The sequence below is a fragment of the Erythrolamprus reginae genome, chromosome 9, assembly GCF_031021105.1.
Source record: "Erythrolamprus reginae isolate rEryReg1 chromosome 9, rEryReg1.hap1, whole genome shotgun sequence".
In the NCBI taxonomy this organism is placed as follows: Eukaryota; Metazoa; Chordata; class Lepidosauria; order Squamata; family Dipsadidae; genus Erythrolamprus; species Erythrolamprus reginae.
Genome location: NC_091958.1, coordinates 47,114,549 through 47,129,880, shown reverse-complemented (window position 1 = coordinate 47,129,880; position 15,332 = coordinate 47,114,549). Strand labels below are relative to the sequence as shown.

Sequence of the window (15,332 nt, the reverse complement as noted above, 5' to 3'; positions counted from 1 at the left end):
AGGGAAGCTGCAGCAGCCCAAGTCTCCGCCCCTCCTCTTTTGCAGGGAGGTGGGGGGGGCGCGTCTCCTAGCAAGAGAGTTTTTCCCCCGCTGGAGAACTTGGCCAGCGCTCTGGCGGAGAAGGGTGTGGGGCGGGGATGGTGGCGCCGACGGGGGAGGAGGAGAAGGACGAGGAGCGGGGACTCTTTAAAGGGGGGAGGAAGAGCGAAGGGGCTTGAGTCTTTTTCTCCCCCACCCTCCTCGCCCCCCGCCACGCGCTTTGCAAAAACACACACACGCGCGCACAACAATCGTTGCCTTCTGCCTCCAACCTCCTGCCGTTCTCTCTGTCTCCCTCCCGTCTCCGTCTCGCGTGGGTCCTTTTGATCCCTCTCCCCAACCTCCGGCCTTCCCCCCCACCCGACGGGGTCGGTCCTCTCCCCCTCCCACCTTGAGTTCCCCCCTCCCTCTCGACTCTTGCCGCTCCTCCCCACCCCCCTCCTTCTTTCGGCCACTCTCATTCACTCTCTGGGTGCCTATCCACGCTCTACAAGTGCCGCCGCTCGCACTCCCCCTTCCCCTGCTTTGAGAAGGTGGGAAGAGGCGAGGAAGGGGTGTGTAGCGGGGGGGTCTGGCCGGGGGGAGGAGGAGGAGGAGGGGGTTCCCCGCCCCCCCCCAACCTCGCATGCTCGGCAGAGGCGGCCCTGCAAAGGCTGCGCGGGAGCTGTCCGCGGTGCTGGAACCCCGGAGCTGTCCGCGGTGCTGAATCGCAGCCGCCGCTCCGAAAACTGCGCGGAAGGCGAGCGGAGGAGCGCCCCAACCGTGCCTGGCCCGAGAGAAGACCCCCTTTATGTACAATCCTTGGCGCAGCGCCGGAGCGTCGGGAGCCTTGAATTGCGGCGGCGGCAGAGGCGACGGCGGCGGCGGCAGGGAAGGCAACCTCAGGTGTCCCGGCGGCGCGCTGCGAAGGATGAAGGGCTTCCTCCGTTTGGTTCTGGGCTACCTGGCGGCGGAGCTTCTCCCGCCTCTGCTGTGTCGGGCGCAGGAGAAAGTCGGGCAACACCTGGGCAGCATCGTGATGCTGTTCGATTCCGGCGGGAACCACAGCCGGGCGGCCGAGCCGCCGCCCGCCGACGCCTCGGAGCCGCCCCCCAGCCCGGAGGCATGCCGGGGCTACTTCGACGTGATGGGCCAGTGGGACGAGGCTTTCAACTGCAGCGTCCGGGGCTACCCGTTCTGCTGTGGCACGTGCGGCTTCCGCTTCTGCTGCCAGGATCAGAAGAGGCGGCTGGACCAGGACGTCTGCACCAACTACATCAAGCCCCCCTGGCTGAACGGGCGCAAGATGACCAACCGGCCCATGGACCCGTCCCACGACCCCACCCGCGACAAGACCAACCTCATCGTCTACATCATCTGCGGGGTGGTCGCTGTCATGGTGTTGGTGGGCATCTTCACCAAACTGGGGCTGGAGAAAGCACACCGGCCCCAGCGGGAACACATGTCCAGGTAAGCGGAGCTCCTTCCCCCCTCCTCCTGTCCGGGATCCTCCCCTCCCCAATTTCACTCCACCTCTTCCCACACAGATGCCATAGGATGCCATATGCCACTGCCTTGCAGGCCTCTTCTGCTGATTTAGCCTTGGGGGGGGGGGACTCCCAGCCATGACGGGGTGAGCCTCTTCTCTTCTTGGACTCTGTGTGTGTGTGTGTGTGTGTGTGTAACGAGGAGTATGTCCCCCCCTTCAATTTTGGAAAGCTTCCATACAGAGCCTTGGAAAAGAGGGGGGAGGGGCAGGCAACCCACACCTCTTGTGCCATAGTGGTCCAAGAGCCCCTCAAGAGCTCAAGAGGACAGGAAAGAAGTCACATGCGCACATCTGCACACTTGCAGATGTTGGAGAAGTTGCAACAATGGGAACCATGAAAGATATTGGGTTAATGCGGTGTTTCACAATCTTGGCAACTTGAAGATATTTGGACTTCAACTCCCAAATTCCCCAGCCAGCGAATGCTAGACTTCATTATTTGGACTTTATATTTGGACTTCAACTCCCAGAATTCCCCAGCCAGCGAATGGTGGACTTCATTATTTGGACTTCATTTTTGGATGGTGGCTGGGGAATTCTGGGAGTTGAAGTCCAGATATCTTCAAGTTGCCAAGATTGGGAAACACTGGGTTAATGTAGCCAGAAGTGCAGCAAGATTCCTCATTGAACTCTATAGGGTCAAATGCTCTGTGGGGGAACTAATCAAAGTATGCCCATTCCACCAACATGCAGATACACTCACAAATGTTTGCATGCACACACACACACACACCTTTATCATCCTGCTCCTTTGGCTCAAAAAGGGTGTGTGTGTGTCTTTCCTGTTAATTCCCAGCCACCCTTCCTTCCAATCCAAAGCTCACCCAAAGCAGAGCATATACCCTAACATGGGACTCATGAGATAACTAACCATGCCATTCCAGGTGGTCCAACTACAACTCTACAGAAACACACCCTGGAAGTATAAGCTTGCACAGGATCAGTCCTGTGGTGCCCATATTTATTTTGGAGTTATACTCACTGAGCAATGGCTAGCTTAGTTCGAACCTACGCCCCCTTCTCTTCGCCAAACAATACTACTGGGTTTGAGTTGTTTGCAAGTGTAATCATCTCAAGGGCCAAGGACCGGGCTGTTTTGGCCTGCTGCCTCTTCTTGAAACTCTACCATCGCCTTCCCACCAAATTTTCCCTTGCTACCCACCACTGTGACGGCAACAGGAGGGACTCAAAGTCGCAATTCATTTGTCAAGTTATGGGGTCGGTCTGATTCATTATGCTAATCCCCAACACATGAAAGCAAAACAGATGGGGAGAGACATTTTGTAGATCAAATAAAAACAATTAAAAGCAAAAAGGAGGAGGAGGAGGAGGAGAGAGAAGCAAAGCAAATTGCTTCGTTGGAGGGATAAGAAACCAAGAACCTGGGTCCTCTGTAGTGAATGTCCCCCTTGGTCATTGGGTTGGGTAATGGGATTGAGAACTGTAGACTATAATCAGGTGGCTTTTCCGTGCTCCCATCAGATGGATATCAGTTTATGGAAGAAGTTCTCAAGAGGAACAATGGTACTACCAGAAAATGTTTTTTTTGTTGGGTGCAGCTTAAATGAGTGATGGTCAGTCAAGGTTCTTCACCTTCAGTCTTTCACCTGTCTGTCTGTCTGTTTGACTGTCTGTATCTCTTTCTTCTTCTACTTCTTCTTCGTCTTCTTCTTCGTCTTCTCCTTCTCCTTCTTCTTCTTCTTCTTTTCCTCCTCCTCCTCCTCCTCCATCGACTTCTCCTCCTCCTCCTCCTCCTTCTTCATCTTCACCTTCATCTTCTTCTTCTTCATCATCATCATCATCATCTCCTCCTCCTCCTTTTCCATCTCCTTCTCCATTCCCACGGCCAGCCAGGATGGACTAAACACCTGGATTACCTTTCCAGCCCAGGATCTTGCTGCTTGCTATGTGATTAACAGCTTCCCCCTGCATTCAGGCACCCAAAATAGTTCTCAGAATGCATCACCCATTCCTTTCACTAGCAATTATTTGCTATTTATAAACTGGCTGATGGGCGATCATTTTTTTACGACCAAGAAGGAAGCCTAGTGCAGGCATTGCTAGGGACCCCAAAAGCTCCTGTGATCTTCACTAAGGCTCATTAATGGGGGGGGGGAGGGACAGAGAGAGAGTGAGAGAGACTCTGCCTCCTGTTGAAGGTGAGGAATCTAATCCACTAAATCCAGGCCCAGTAAGTTCCAAGGATGCCTTTTCTATCTTCTGCTTTTTAAAAAAGATTGGAGAGGATCCCTTTTTCCCTTCTACTCCAATATCTGTGTTTCTGTAATCTCCATATTATATCAGTGCAGGGTCTAATGTATGGCACCCAGATCGCCGTACCAGGTTATTTGCTGAAAGGAGGAAAGAATTGGACCGGATATGTTTACACCCGTCTTGCAGTAAATCTCAGTTTCTGTACAGTTAAAACAAGGCTCCAGTTTTGATCCTTCGAGCCTCTGCTGTCCCTTCTCCTTCCTTCTTCCCTCCCGGTAGGGAGCTTGCTGTCTCTGCGATTCGAACCTTTCCTAAAAAATATTTTTAAAAATCCAACTTCTCCAAGAGGAGCAAACTGAACATTTCCCCATTTCTTCCCTTTCTCCGTCAGGCATTGTTTGCCTTTATCCGCTGCAGGTTGCTTCCAAAAGCTTACTTTTAGAAAATATTTTACTTCGAGACGAATGGGCTTGGTTTGTGTGCTCCTGTGTACAATCCTTATGGAGGACTAAAGAAATGAATGGAAGCTACGGTGGCCCAAACAGGACATCTTAAACCAGAGCTGAAACTCATTAAGCTTCGTAAGGTTTGTTTTATGATTACTAGACCAGTGTTTCCCAACCTTGGCAACTTGAAGATATTTGGACTTCAACTCCCAGAATTCCCCAGCCAGCGAATGCTGGCTGGGGAATTCTGGGAGTTGAAGTCCAGATATCTTCAACTTGCCAAGGTTGGGAAACACTGTACTAAACTACTTTCTTGAGATCAATTGAGTACATTATAAGCAACGTCTATGGAGATTCTCAGTCATCCAGGTCATGGCTGTCCCAAAGGTGCTTTATTTTTTTTACCCAAGAGGCAACTGGACTTCCTTGTTTTTCTTTGAAGACGTTTTGCTTCTCATCCAAGAACCTTCTTCAGCTCTGACTGGATGGTGGGGAAATGGGAGGATTTTTATAAGCAGCAGTCTGTGAAAGTACTTACAGGCACTTCACATCCTGGACACAAACTGCTTCAACTCCTAACATCAAAATGATACTATATAGCACAGCACACTGACAACTAGACACAAAAACAGTTTTTCCCCCTGAATGCCATCACTCTGCTAAACAAATAATTCCCTCAACACTATCAAGCTATTTTCTAAGTCTGCACTACTATTAATGTCCTCATTTCCCATCTCCTCGCACAAATGATTGTATGACTGTAACTTTGTTGCTTGTATCCTTACAATTTATATCGATTGGTTCCTAATATGATTTGATTGCTTATTTGTGCCTGAATTATCATTAAATGTTGTAACTTATGATTCTTGACCAATGTATCTTGTTTTTCATGTACACTGAGAGCATATGCACCAAAGACAAATTCCTTGCATGTCCATGTGGCCAATAAATAATTCCTATTCTATTCTATTCTATTTTATTCCATTCCATTCCATTCCGTGAACTGGTTCTGAACAGAACATCTTTAAGACTATACGGAAGTCAGGGAATTCTTTAGATGCTCCAAAATATATTATACTCATATTTTCCCCTATATCCCAAATCTCTCCTGCTTATTCCAAGCTCACTTCCTTCAGGTGTGCAATAGAGAGAAGGTCTGTTGGATTTTGCTGTTCTTTATTGGAATCTGAGATTCCTGCTGATCTACGTTTCCAGAGATCTGGGCAGCAGATCTTGACTGGCCTTTGACTCATTCCATCCTTTAAACCCCTTCTTACCAGGCGACTGGCCATTTGTAATGGAGACGTCTCACCTCTGATTTCTGGAGTAGTTCCCAAGGGTACAAAAAGGAGTTGGTGAGTGGGGGCATCTCTTCAGCCTGAATAGTAAAGTTGTGAGCAAGTCTAGACTGTTGTGTCCCACATTCCATCTCAACACTATCCAGTTAAAGAGTCCACAGCATCCGTGGTGAAATTCACTAGGTTCTGACAGATTATGGAGATTTTGCAGTATCCTTCCCTCTGGACTGGGTTGGGAATAGATATTTTGCAGTATCCTTCCCCTGGACTGGGGTGGGAATGGAGAGTTTGCAGTATCCTTCCCCTGGAGTGGAGAGGGAGTGGAGATTTTGCAGTATCCTTCCCCTGGAGTGGAGAGGGAGTGGAAAGTTTGCAGTATCCTTCCCCTGGAATGGGGAGGGAGTGGAGATTTTGCAGTATCCTTCCCCTGGAGTGGAGAGGGAGTGGAGAGTTTGCAGTATCCTTCCCCTGGAGTGGAGAGGGAGTGGAGATTTTGCAGTATCCTTCCCCTGGAGTGGAGAGGGAGTGGAGATTTTGCAGTATCCTTTCCCTGGAGTGGGAGGGAATGGAGATTTTGCAGTATCCTTCCCCTGGAGTGGAAAGGGAGTGGGGATTTTGCAGTATCCTTCCCCTACCCTGCTCACCAAGCCACGCCACAGAAGCAGTAGGAAAGTTTTTGAATTTCACTGGTCCGCAGGTCAAAGTGAGGAGAAGATGATATTGACCAAATTAGTATAGGATCTCATGCTGTTTGCAGGGTTTTGGACTAGAAGATCTCCAAGGTCCCTTCCACCCCTTTTATTCAATGGTCTAAGATGGACAAACCAGAACAGAGCAAAATAAAACAGAACAGAGTCGGAAGGGACGTTGGAGATCCCTTCCAACTCTGTTATTCTGTTCTGTCATTGCAGAAGCAGATGTTGGGTTCCTTACTAGGTGACCAAAGCAGAACTTATTGAAACCATCTTACAGTTTCTTAGACTCTCTAACATAGAAACATAGAAGATTGATGGCAGAAAAAGACCTCATAGTCTGCCCTTATACTATTTTCTGTATTTTATCTTAGGATGGATATATGTTTATTCCAGGCATGTTTAAATTCAGTTCCTGTGGATTGACCAACCACGTCTGCTGGAAGTTTGCTCCAAGCATCTACTCCTCTTTCAGTCAAATAATATTTTCCCACATTGCTTCTGATCTTTTCCCCCAACTAACCTCAGATTTTGCCCCCTTGTTCTTGTGTTCACTTTCCTATTAAAAACACTTCCCTCCTGGACCTTATTTAACCCTTTAATATATTTAAATGTTTCGATCATGTCCCCCCTTTTCCTTCTGTCCTCCAGACTATACAGATTGAGTTCATGAAGTCTTTCCTGATGAGTTTTGTGCTTAAGACCTTCCACCATTCTTGTAGCCTGTCTTTGGACCCGTTCAATTTTGTCAATATCCTTTTGTACATACCGGCAGGTTGCTAAGCACGCCAAGGTGATCACTTCCTGGATTCCATCCTCCCTCCATTATTCTAGTGCCGCCTCCGGTTTTGTGCTTAAGACCTTCCACCATTTTTGTCGCCCGTCTTTGGACCCCTTCAATTTTATCAATTGATCAGACAATCTTTCCATGACACACAATCTTTCCATGGCAGTTTCACATTCTCACAGTGTTCAAAACTGTTACAAGACTGCATCATTCACGTAACCTATTTTCTCCGGTTACTGAATGGATCCCTTTTTTTAGGTTCCCGCTGCAGATGTGCAAAATGCATCCTAACTTTACGAAATGAAAAGGGCTTCGCACGTTAAGTCTCCTTCTCTCGGTAAATAGAAACATAGAAACATAGAAGTCTGACGGCAGAAAAAGACCTCATGGTCCATCTAGTCTGCCCTTATACTATTTTCTGTATTTTATCTTAGGATGGATATATGTTTATCCCAGGCATGTTTAAATTCAGTTACTGTGGATTTATCTACCATGTCTGCTGGAAGTTTGTTCCAAGGATCTACTACTCTTTCAGTAAAATAATATTTTCTCATGTTGCTTTTGATCTTTCCCCCAACTAACTTCAGATTGTGTCCCCTTGTTCTTGTGTTCACTTTCCTATTAAAAACACTTCCCTCCTGGACCTTATTTAACCCTTTAATATATTTAAATGTTTCGATCATGTCCCCCCTTTCCCTTCTGTCTTCCAGACTATACAGACTGAGTTCATTAAGTCTTTCCTGATACGTTTTATGCTTAAGACCTTCCACCATTCTTGTAGCCCGTCTTTGGACCCGTTCAATTTTGTCAATATCTTTTTGTAGGTGAGGTCTCCAGAACTGAACACAGTACTCCAAATGTGGTCTCACCAGCGCTCTATATAAGGGGATCACAATCTCCCTCTTCCTGCTTGTTATACCTCTAGCTATGCAAATGTGTATGTTGTATGCGTGAACGTTTGCATGTGTGGACATGTGCCTGTTTCTCTCCACCATCTATCTAGTCTAATCAAGGTTAACACATACAGTACCAAGCCTTGCACGGAGAAAAAAATACCAAGGCTTTTTCTGACCTGGTTAAGCCATTAAGTGAACAGAGTTGAAAGATAATCATTTTAGGCTGAAAAAGGGCAATTTATACAACTCTATCTGCCTTTTTTTTTATTTATCGAAGTTATTTAACAGCTTTTGCATTGATCCAAGCTTAAATGCCTTGCTAGTGTTAAACACATTGTAGCAGAGGTGTTGTATGGCATTTACCTGAAATAAATCATTTCAATTTTCCAGTTTGCTTAATTTAATGCACACACACACACACACACACACACACACAAATGGCTGCAAGAAATTAGGTGTTTAATACCCCCTTGAGGCCTGCCTCCCTCCAGGTTAGCTTTCTTAGACCCGAAGACCTAGAAAGCTGCAACTGTATTTTGGAAGGGTGTGAAAACCAGAACTTTAAATTAGATTAGATTAGATTTATTGGATTTATATGCCGCCCCTCTCCGCAGACTCGGGGCGGCTCACAACAATAGTAAAAACAGTACATAGTGACAAAATCCAATGCCCACCAATCCAATTACAATTTTAAGTTAAGAAATTCATAAAACAATCGCAATATATATAAAAAACAAGCACACAATCAATCAAACGGCAAAACAACAAGGGCAAGGGGGAGATGTTTTAGTTCCCCCATGCCTGACGGCAGAGGTGGGTTTTAAAGAATTTATGAAAGGCAGGGAGGGTGGGGGCAATCCTAATCTCAGGGGGGAGCTGGTTCCAGAGGGTCGGAGCAACCACAGAGAAGGCTCTTCCTCTGGGTCCCGCCAGATGACATTGTTTAGTCGACGGGACCCGAAGAAGGCCGCCTCTGTGGGACTTAATTGGTCGTTGGGATTCGTGCGGCAGAAGGCGGTCCCGAAGATATTCTGGTCCGGTGCCATGAAGGGCTTTATAGGTCATAACCAACACTTTGAATTGTGACCGGAAACTGATCGGCAACCAATGCAGACTGCGGAGTGTTGGAGTAATATGGGCATACTTAGAGAAGCCCATAATTGCTCTCGCAGCTGCATTCTGCACGATCTGAAGTTTCCGAACACTTTTCAAAGGTAGCCCCATGTAGAGAGCGTTACAGTAGATAAGCCTCGAGGTGATGAGGGCATGAGTGACTGTGAGTAATGACTCCCGGTCCAAATAGGGCCGCAACTGGCGCACCAGGCGAACCTGGGCAAACGCCCCCTTCGCCACAGCTGAAAGGTGTTTCTCTAATGTGAGCTGTGGATCGAGGAGGACGCCCAAGTTGTGGACCCTCTCTGAGGGGGTCAATAATTCCCCCCCCGGGTAATGGACGGACAGATAGAATTGTCCTTGGGAGGCAAAACCCACAGCCACTCCGTCTTGTCTGGGTTGAGTTTGAGTTTGTTGACACCCATCCAGGCCCCAACAGCCTCCAGGCACCGGCACATCACTTCCACTGCTTCGTTGACTAGGAGAACGTATAGAGATAGAATAGAAAGTTAATTATTCTGTGGACATGTGGCATCATGGAGGGATAGTTGAGACCTTTGGCATTTTGTTTCTTCTTGTTTTCTGCTATGTGGCTTATTTTGAACTATATTTTCAACTATTGTTGGGGATTTGTGGTATTTGTTGTGGTGGTTAGGCATCAGGCTAAAACCTGGGAGACGGTCAATTCTAATTCATGAAACCAGTTGGGCAACCCTTGGGCCAGTCACTCACAGTCAACTACTTCAAGAAAACAACAACAATTTGCCAAGAAAATTGCAGAGCGAAGTCTAGGCAGTCACCCGGAGTCAATACAGACTCAAAGAGGCAAAACAGCAACGACAACAAAAACCGAAAGATGTGCAGAGTTGACAAACCAGAGGGCCGTAGAAGCCCGTGCAATCAATCAATTTGGGTCTTACATTGAGGCCATGCTATCTGACCTCCTTAGCAAGCAGTGTGTTTAGCTCATTAGATGGCTTCACATGAGACATTCAACCAAACAAAGATGATTTAGGGGCAATTAAGCCACAAAGACGATTAGGGGACTGGAGGCTAAAACATATGAAGAATGGTTGCAGGAACTGAGGTTGTCTAGTTTAATGAAAAGAACGGCTAGAGGGGAACATGACAGCAGTCTCCCAATAGTTGAGGGGCTCCTAGAAAGGAGAAGGGTCAACCTATTCTCCAAAGCTCTTGAAGCAGGACAAGAAGTAATTGGATGGGAACTAATCAAGGAGAGAAGTAACTTAGAACTTGTTCTGTCGGGCTCTCTGGTAGACTCCTCCCAAAAATTCACAGGTACAAATTTCAGACACACACACGTTTGAAAATTCAAAACAATGTTCTTTATAATGAAAATTCACTTAAACTAAGCCCTCTTATTGTATAGCAAAGAGCACTAGTGTCCAAACAAACTGGTAATTTCTACAAGTCCCTTATCAGTTCTGTGATACTTAGCTTGCAGCTGTGAGGCAATTCACAGTCCTTCTTCTTTCACAAAGTGAAACACACTTTGCTCTGGTTTAGTTTCAAAGCGGGGAAAAATCAGCACACACAAAAAGTCAAAGTCAGTAAAGCAGTCAAAAAACACAACGATCAGATAATCCTCCACAATGGCCAAACCCACAGGCTGCTATTTATAGCAGCCGCACTAATGACCACAGCCCCACCCAACCACAGGTGGCCTCATTTTCCTTGATAATAATCTCTCAGTTGTTGTTGCCTATGCATCGCTCTCCGCATGCGTGGTTGTATCATTAACTCTTGTTCCGAATCCAAGGAGGAGCTAGATAATTGATCTCCTTCTGAGCTGTCTGCCCCACTCTCCTCCTCCCTGTCACTCATGTCTTCTTGGTCAGAGGAGCCTTCATCAGCAGATTCTACCGGGGGCAAAACAGGCCTGCAGCATGGGGATGTCTCCCCCACATCCACAGTCCTTGGGGCAGGAGCTGGGCCAGAGCTAACCACAACAGAACTAAGGAGAAATTTCCTGACAGTTAGAACAATGAATCAGTGCAATGGCTGGCCTCCAGAAGTTGTAAATGCTCCAACACTGGAGGTTTTAAAGAAGAGATTGGACAACCATTTGTCGGAAATGCTCTAAGGTTTCCTGCCTGAGAAGGGGGTTGGACTAGAAGACCTCCAAGATTTCTTCCAACCCTGTTATTCTGTATTCTGTAATCAAGTCAGTCATGAAAGATGCATTCACATCACAAGTTAAGGTTGTGAGTTCCCTACCTTGGCCAACTCCGAATTTCGGACATCAACACCCTAGAAAATGTCCAACGATACTTCACCAGAAGAGCCCTTCACTCCACCACTCGAAACCGAATACCCTACGAAACTAGACTTACAATCCTGGGTCTAGAAAGCTTAGAACTACGACGCCTTAAGCATGATCTAAGTATTGCCCACAAGATCATATGCTGCAACATCCTGCCTGTCAACGACTACTTCAACTTCAACCATAACAACACAAGAGCACGCAACAGGTTCAAACTTAATATCAACTGCTCCAAACTTGACTGTAAAAAATATGACTTTAGCAATCGAGTTGTTGAAGCGTGGAACTCATTACCAGACTCCGTGGTGTCAACCCCCAACAACATTTTCCCCTTAGACTTTCCACGGTTGACCTCTCCAGATTCCTTAGAGGTCAGTAAAGGGCGAGCATAAGTGCACTAGTGTGCCTTCCGTCCCCTGTCCAATTGTCTCTCCTATATTTTATATATCTTTTCTCCCATTCATATATCCTTTCCTCTACTCTTCATTGATGTATTCTATTCTCATATCTCTTCTTCTATCTCTTCCCTGATATTTACTCCTACATGTTTTTATTCTCTTTAACTTTCAATTGTATTGGACAAAATAAATAAAACATAAATAAATAAATAAACTCCTGGCTTGGTAGAATACCCGAAGCCAACCCATTTGTCATATCAGGGGGAGTTAGAAAACCAGTGAATGGAATATTAATTATTTGTCATTAAAATATTTTCATCATTCTAACAATTTCCATAGTCATCTAAATCCCATAAGGTTTTTATTTGAAATTAAGCAATTTATGTGTTGCATTTTTAAAATTATTATTATGAGGAATTTAGCTTTAAACCAATAGATGGAAGAGTAAAGACAAAGATTATTGGCTTAAATATAGAGAAAAGGGAGATATGAGATTAGATAGCAGATTCTCAAAGTCCTCTTTTGCAAACAGCTGCTGGAAGACGGTCTGGTTTCTTCTAGAGACTGCTGGGTGTCGTGTGTTTGTGTGTGTAAACTCTCAGGCTTTGTTCAGATTTGTGCTTTTCGTTCAAGGCTGCAACCAACAACTGGCCTTGGCTAAGCCTCCAGCATCGTTTTTTCTCCCCCTGTTGTGATCCCATGTTTTCTGTTTCCAAGCAGCCAGCTGGTACCAACAGTTGGGGTGCACCTGCTCATGCCATAGTTACCAGTACATGGAGACGTATTCTAGGGTGGTTTTACTGTGCTCGGATGCTTCTTTTTCTTTGGGGGTGGGGAGAGCGTTTCGTCAGGGATCATACATCTTGTGGAGCCCCTTTCCTTGATGCTGCCTTGCGGGAATATGAATGGAGAGTGTCGGGCGCAAAAAAAAAAATCAGGACCACCCATTGGGTTCCAGTTAGCCAACACTCCGCAGTCTGCATTGGTTGCCGATCAATTTCCGGTCACAATTCAAAGTGTTGGTTATGACCTATAAAGCCCTTCATGGCACCGGACCAGAATATATTCGGGACCGCCTTCTGCTGCACGAATCCCAGCGACCAGTTAGGTCCCACAGAGTTGGCCTTCTCCGGGTCCCGTCGACTAAACAATGTCGTCTGGCGGGACCCGGGGAAGAGCCTTCTCTGTGGGGGCCCCAACCCTCTGGAACCAGCTCCCCCCTGAGATTAGGATTGCCCCCACCCTCCCTGCCTTTCATAAATTCTTTAAAACCCACCTCTGCCGTCAGGCATGGGGGAACTAAAACACCTCCCCCTTGCCCATGTTGTTTTGTTGATTGATTGACTGTGTGCCTGTTTTTTATATATACTGTTTTTATGAGATTATTAATTTAAATTGTAACTAGATGGGTGGGCATTGGATTTGGTATTATGTACTGTACTGTTTTTTATTATTGTGAGCCGCCGCGAGTTTGCGGAGAGGGGCGGCATATAAATCCAATAAACCTAACCTAAACCTAAACCTATTGCCCATGCCTCTAAATAAGAATCTAGTTAACTAGTGATCGGCACTATATGTGGGCTAGATAGGAATCAATTGCATTCAAGAGGAGTCGGACATAGATTATTTGTGATCACGTAATTACTCTAGGCTGATTGCCCTCTTGACTCCACCATCAGGCTCTGTCTTCTTCTCCTACAAAGATGGGCTTATAGTTGGACCCAGACTCACCCAGCTGCCAGGACCTGGAGAAGGTCAACTCTGTGGGCTCATACTGGCCGTAGCGAGGTATGAGGCAGGAGGCAGTCCTGTAAGTAGTCTGGCCCTGAGTCATTTAGGGCTTTTGTCAGGAAGGACCATAATGATGTAGATCTGTTGTGGTTCAGCCTGAGGCTGCTCAGGGACCAGCTGTGTCTCTGCTGGCTCCATGCCTGGAGGAGGATGACAGCGAAGAGGAGGGGGCTGAACAGTCGGACGGGGGACAGGAAAGTCAGGAATGGGATGGAGAACAGCATGAGAGCCCCGGGGGGGGGGCCTCTCCCCAGCCAGTAGCTTGGAGTCATTAGGTGATGAAGCATAAGCCTTCATTGACATGCGCAGGAGACGTTCAGATCAAAGAAAGGAGCAATTAAAGAAGTATTATCAGCACTGAATTAGGAACAGCTGGGCTTGGGTGTGGTCCTCCTTAGCAGGGTTTAAAAGGCAGGCAAGCCCTTGAAGCCATGTGGAGTCTTATCAGTTTGGAGTTACGGTGTCCTGCTTTGTTCTTGGTGTCTCTGTTCCTGGCTTGTGGCCCAGCAGTTTGGAAGACCCGTGGGAGGTGTAGGTCTGCTATCTACAGCCTCGTCTTGGCAGCAAGAATCCTGTATTGCTGCATGGACTTTTGCTTTCGTGGATACATTTGAAGATACAGCATTTTCCTGTTTGTAAGGACATTTTCTGTTACCTGTGTTTTTCTTGAATTTTATAAAACTGCCTTTGCCTTTTACCGGTGTGTCTGGCTTCTCTTTTTGGGTTGGTATTGGCTTCCGGAGTGACCCAGACAGAACAAGATCCTTGAGAAGCTAGCTAATCTCGTATGCCATCTATTCGTTTGTGGCTTAACAGGTTAGAAGGGAAAAGAGAAGTGGTACCTATTTATCTACTCGCATTTGCATGCTTTCAAACTTCTGGAAAGGAGCCCCGAATGGGAAATCACCCCATCACTTGCTGCTTGGCTCTCAAACCTGGGTTGCCAGATTTCCAACTACCAAGCTGGGGGACCTAACTGCTGAGCCACCCCAGCGCCCAAGGTTGGAACAGAAACCCATAATAAGGTTTATTTCAATAGGCATAAGGTATTCTAATAAATGCAGCAACTGGTGTAGGGTTTAGCGTATGGAGTAAGCCAGGCCAACAGGTGAGGAGACAATGAGAGCAATGGTCCACAGTAGACGTAGCTGTGATTTCAGCAAAAACACCAGGCACTTAAAAGACCTAAAAACGGGAAGAATCAAAATTAAAAAGAAGAAGAAGAAGAAACAACAACAACAACAACTGTGAGCTACATTGCTGGAGGGAACGCAGCAGAGAGAATTTTGGTCTTGTTTGTATGTAAGCTTTGCTCCGGCGCCATTCTCTTGTGGCTAAACTGGCTAGCTGCCAGGCCTCATTTCTCTGCTTAACTCTTCTCCCAGATGTGGCTGTAATCTGCTCCTCGAGATAAGCACTCCGAAGGATTTGAGTCCCAGCTGAAAAGTTGGGCTGATACATCACGCTAATGGAGAAGAAATATGTATTGTGGAGTTATTGGCGTTTCCTGGACGGTTTTTTTCTTTCTTGCAGACTTCTCATCACCAACCCTGGTGATGAAACGTCTACAAAAACATCCCCAAGAAGACCAAACAAGGTTTCCAAAAACCCAACATCAAACCAAAATAAGAAACATAGAAACATAGAAGTCTGACGGCAGAAAAAGACCTCATGGTCCATCTAGTCTGCCCTTATACTATTTTCTGTATTTTATCTTAGGACGGATATATGTTTATCCCAGGCATGTTTAAATTAAGTTACTGTGGATTTATCTACCACGTCTGCTGGAAGTTTGTTCCAAGGATCTACTACTCTTTCAGTAAAATAATATTTTCTCATGTTGCTT

The 15,332-nt window shown here is 46.5% G+C and overlaps 2 protein-coding genes across 2 annotated transcripts in view; one reads left to right on the top strand and one right to left on the bottom strand.

Annotated features, from left to right (window-relative positions):
• CPPED1 (calcineurin like phosphoesterase domain containing 1) overlaps positions 1 to 15,332 on the bottom strand; it is a 431,035-nt gene that overhangs the window by 63,828 nt on the left and 351,875 nt on the right. The gene's annotated exons all lie outside the window — the stretch shown is intronic.
• Positions 950 to 15,332, top strand: part of SHISA9 (shisa family member 9) — a 249,621-nt gene continuing 235,238 nt past the window's right edge. Inside the window, exon 1 of the mRNA XM_070761117.1 lies at positions 950 to 1,488. Within this exon, the coding sequence (XP_070617218.1) occupies positions 950 to 1,488 (539 nt within the window). The remainder of the gene's footprint in view (positions 1,489 to 15,332) is intronic.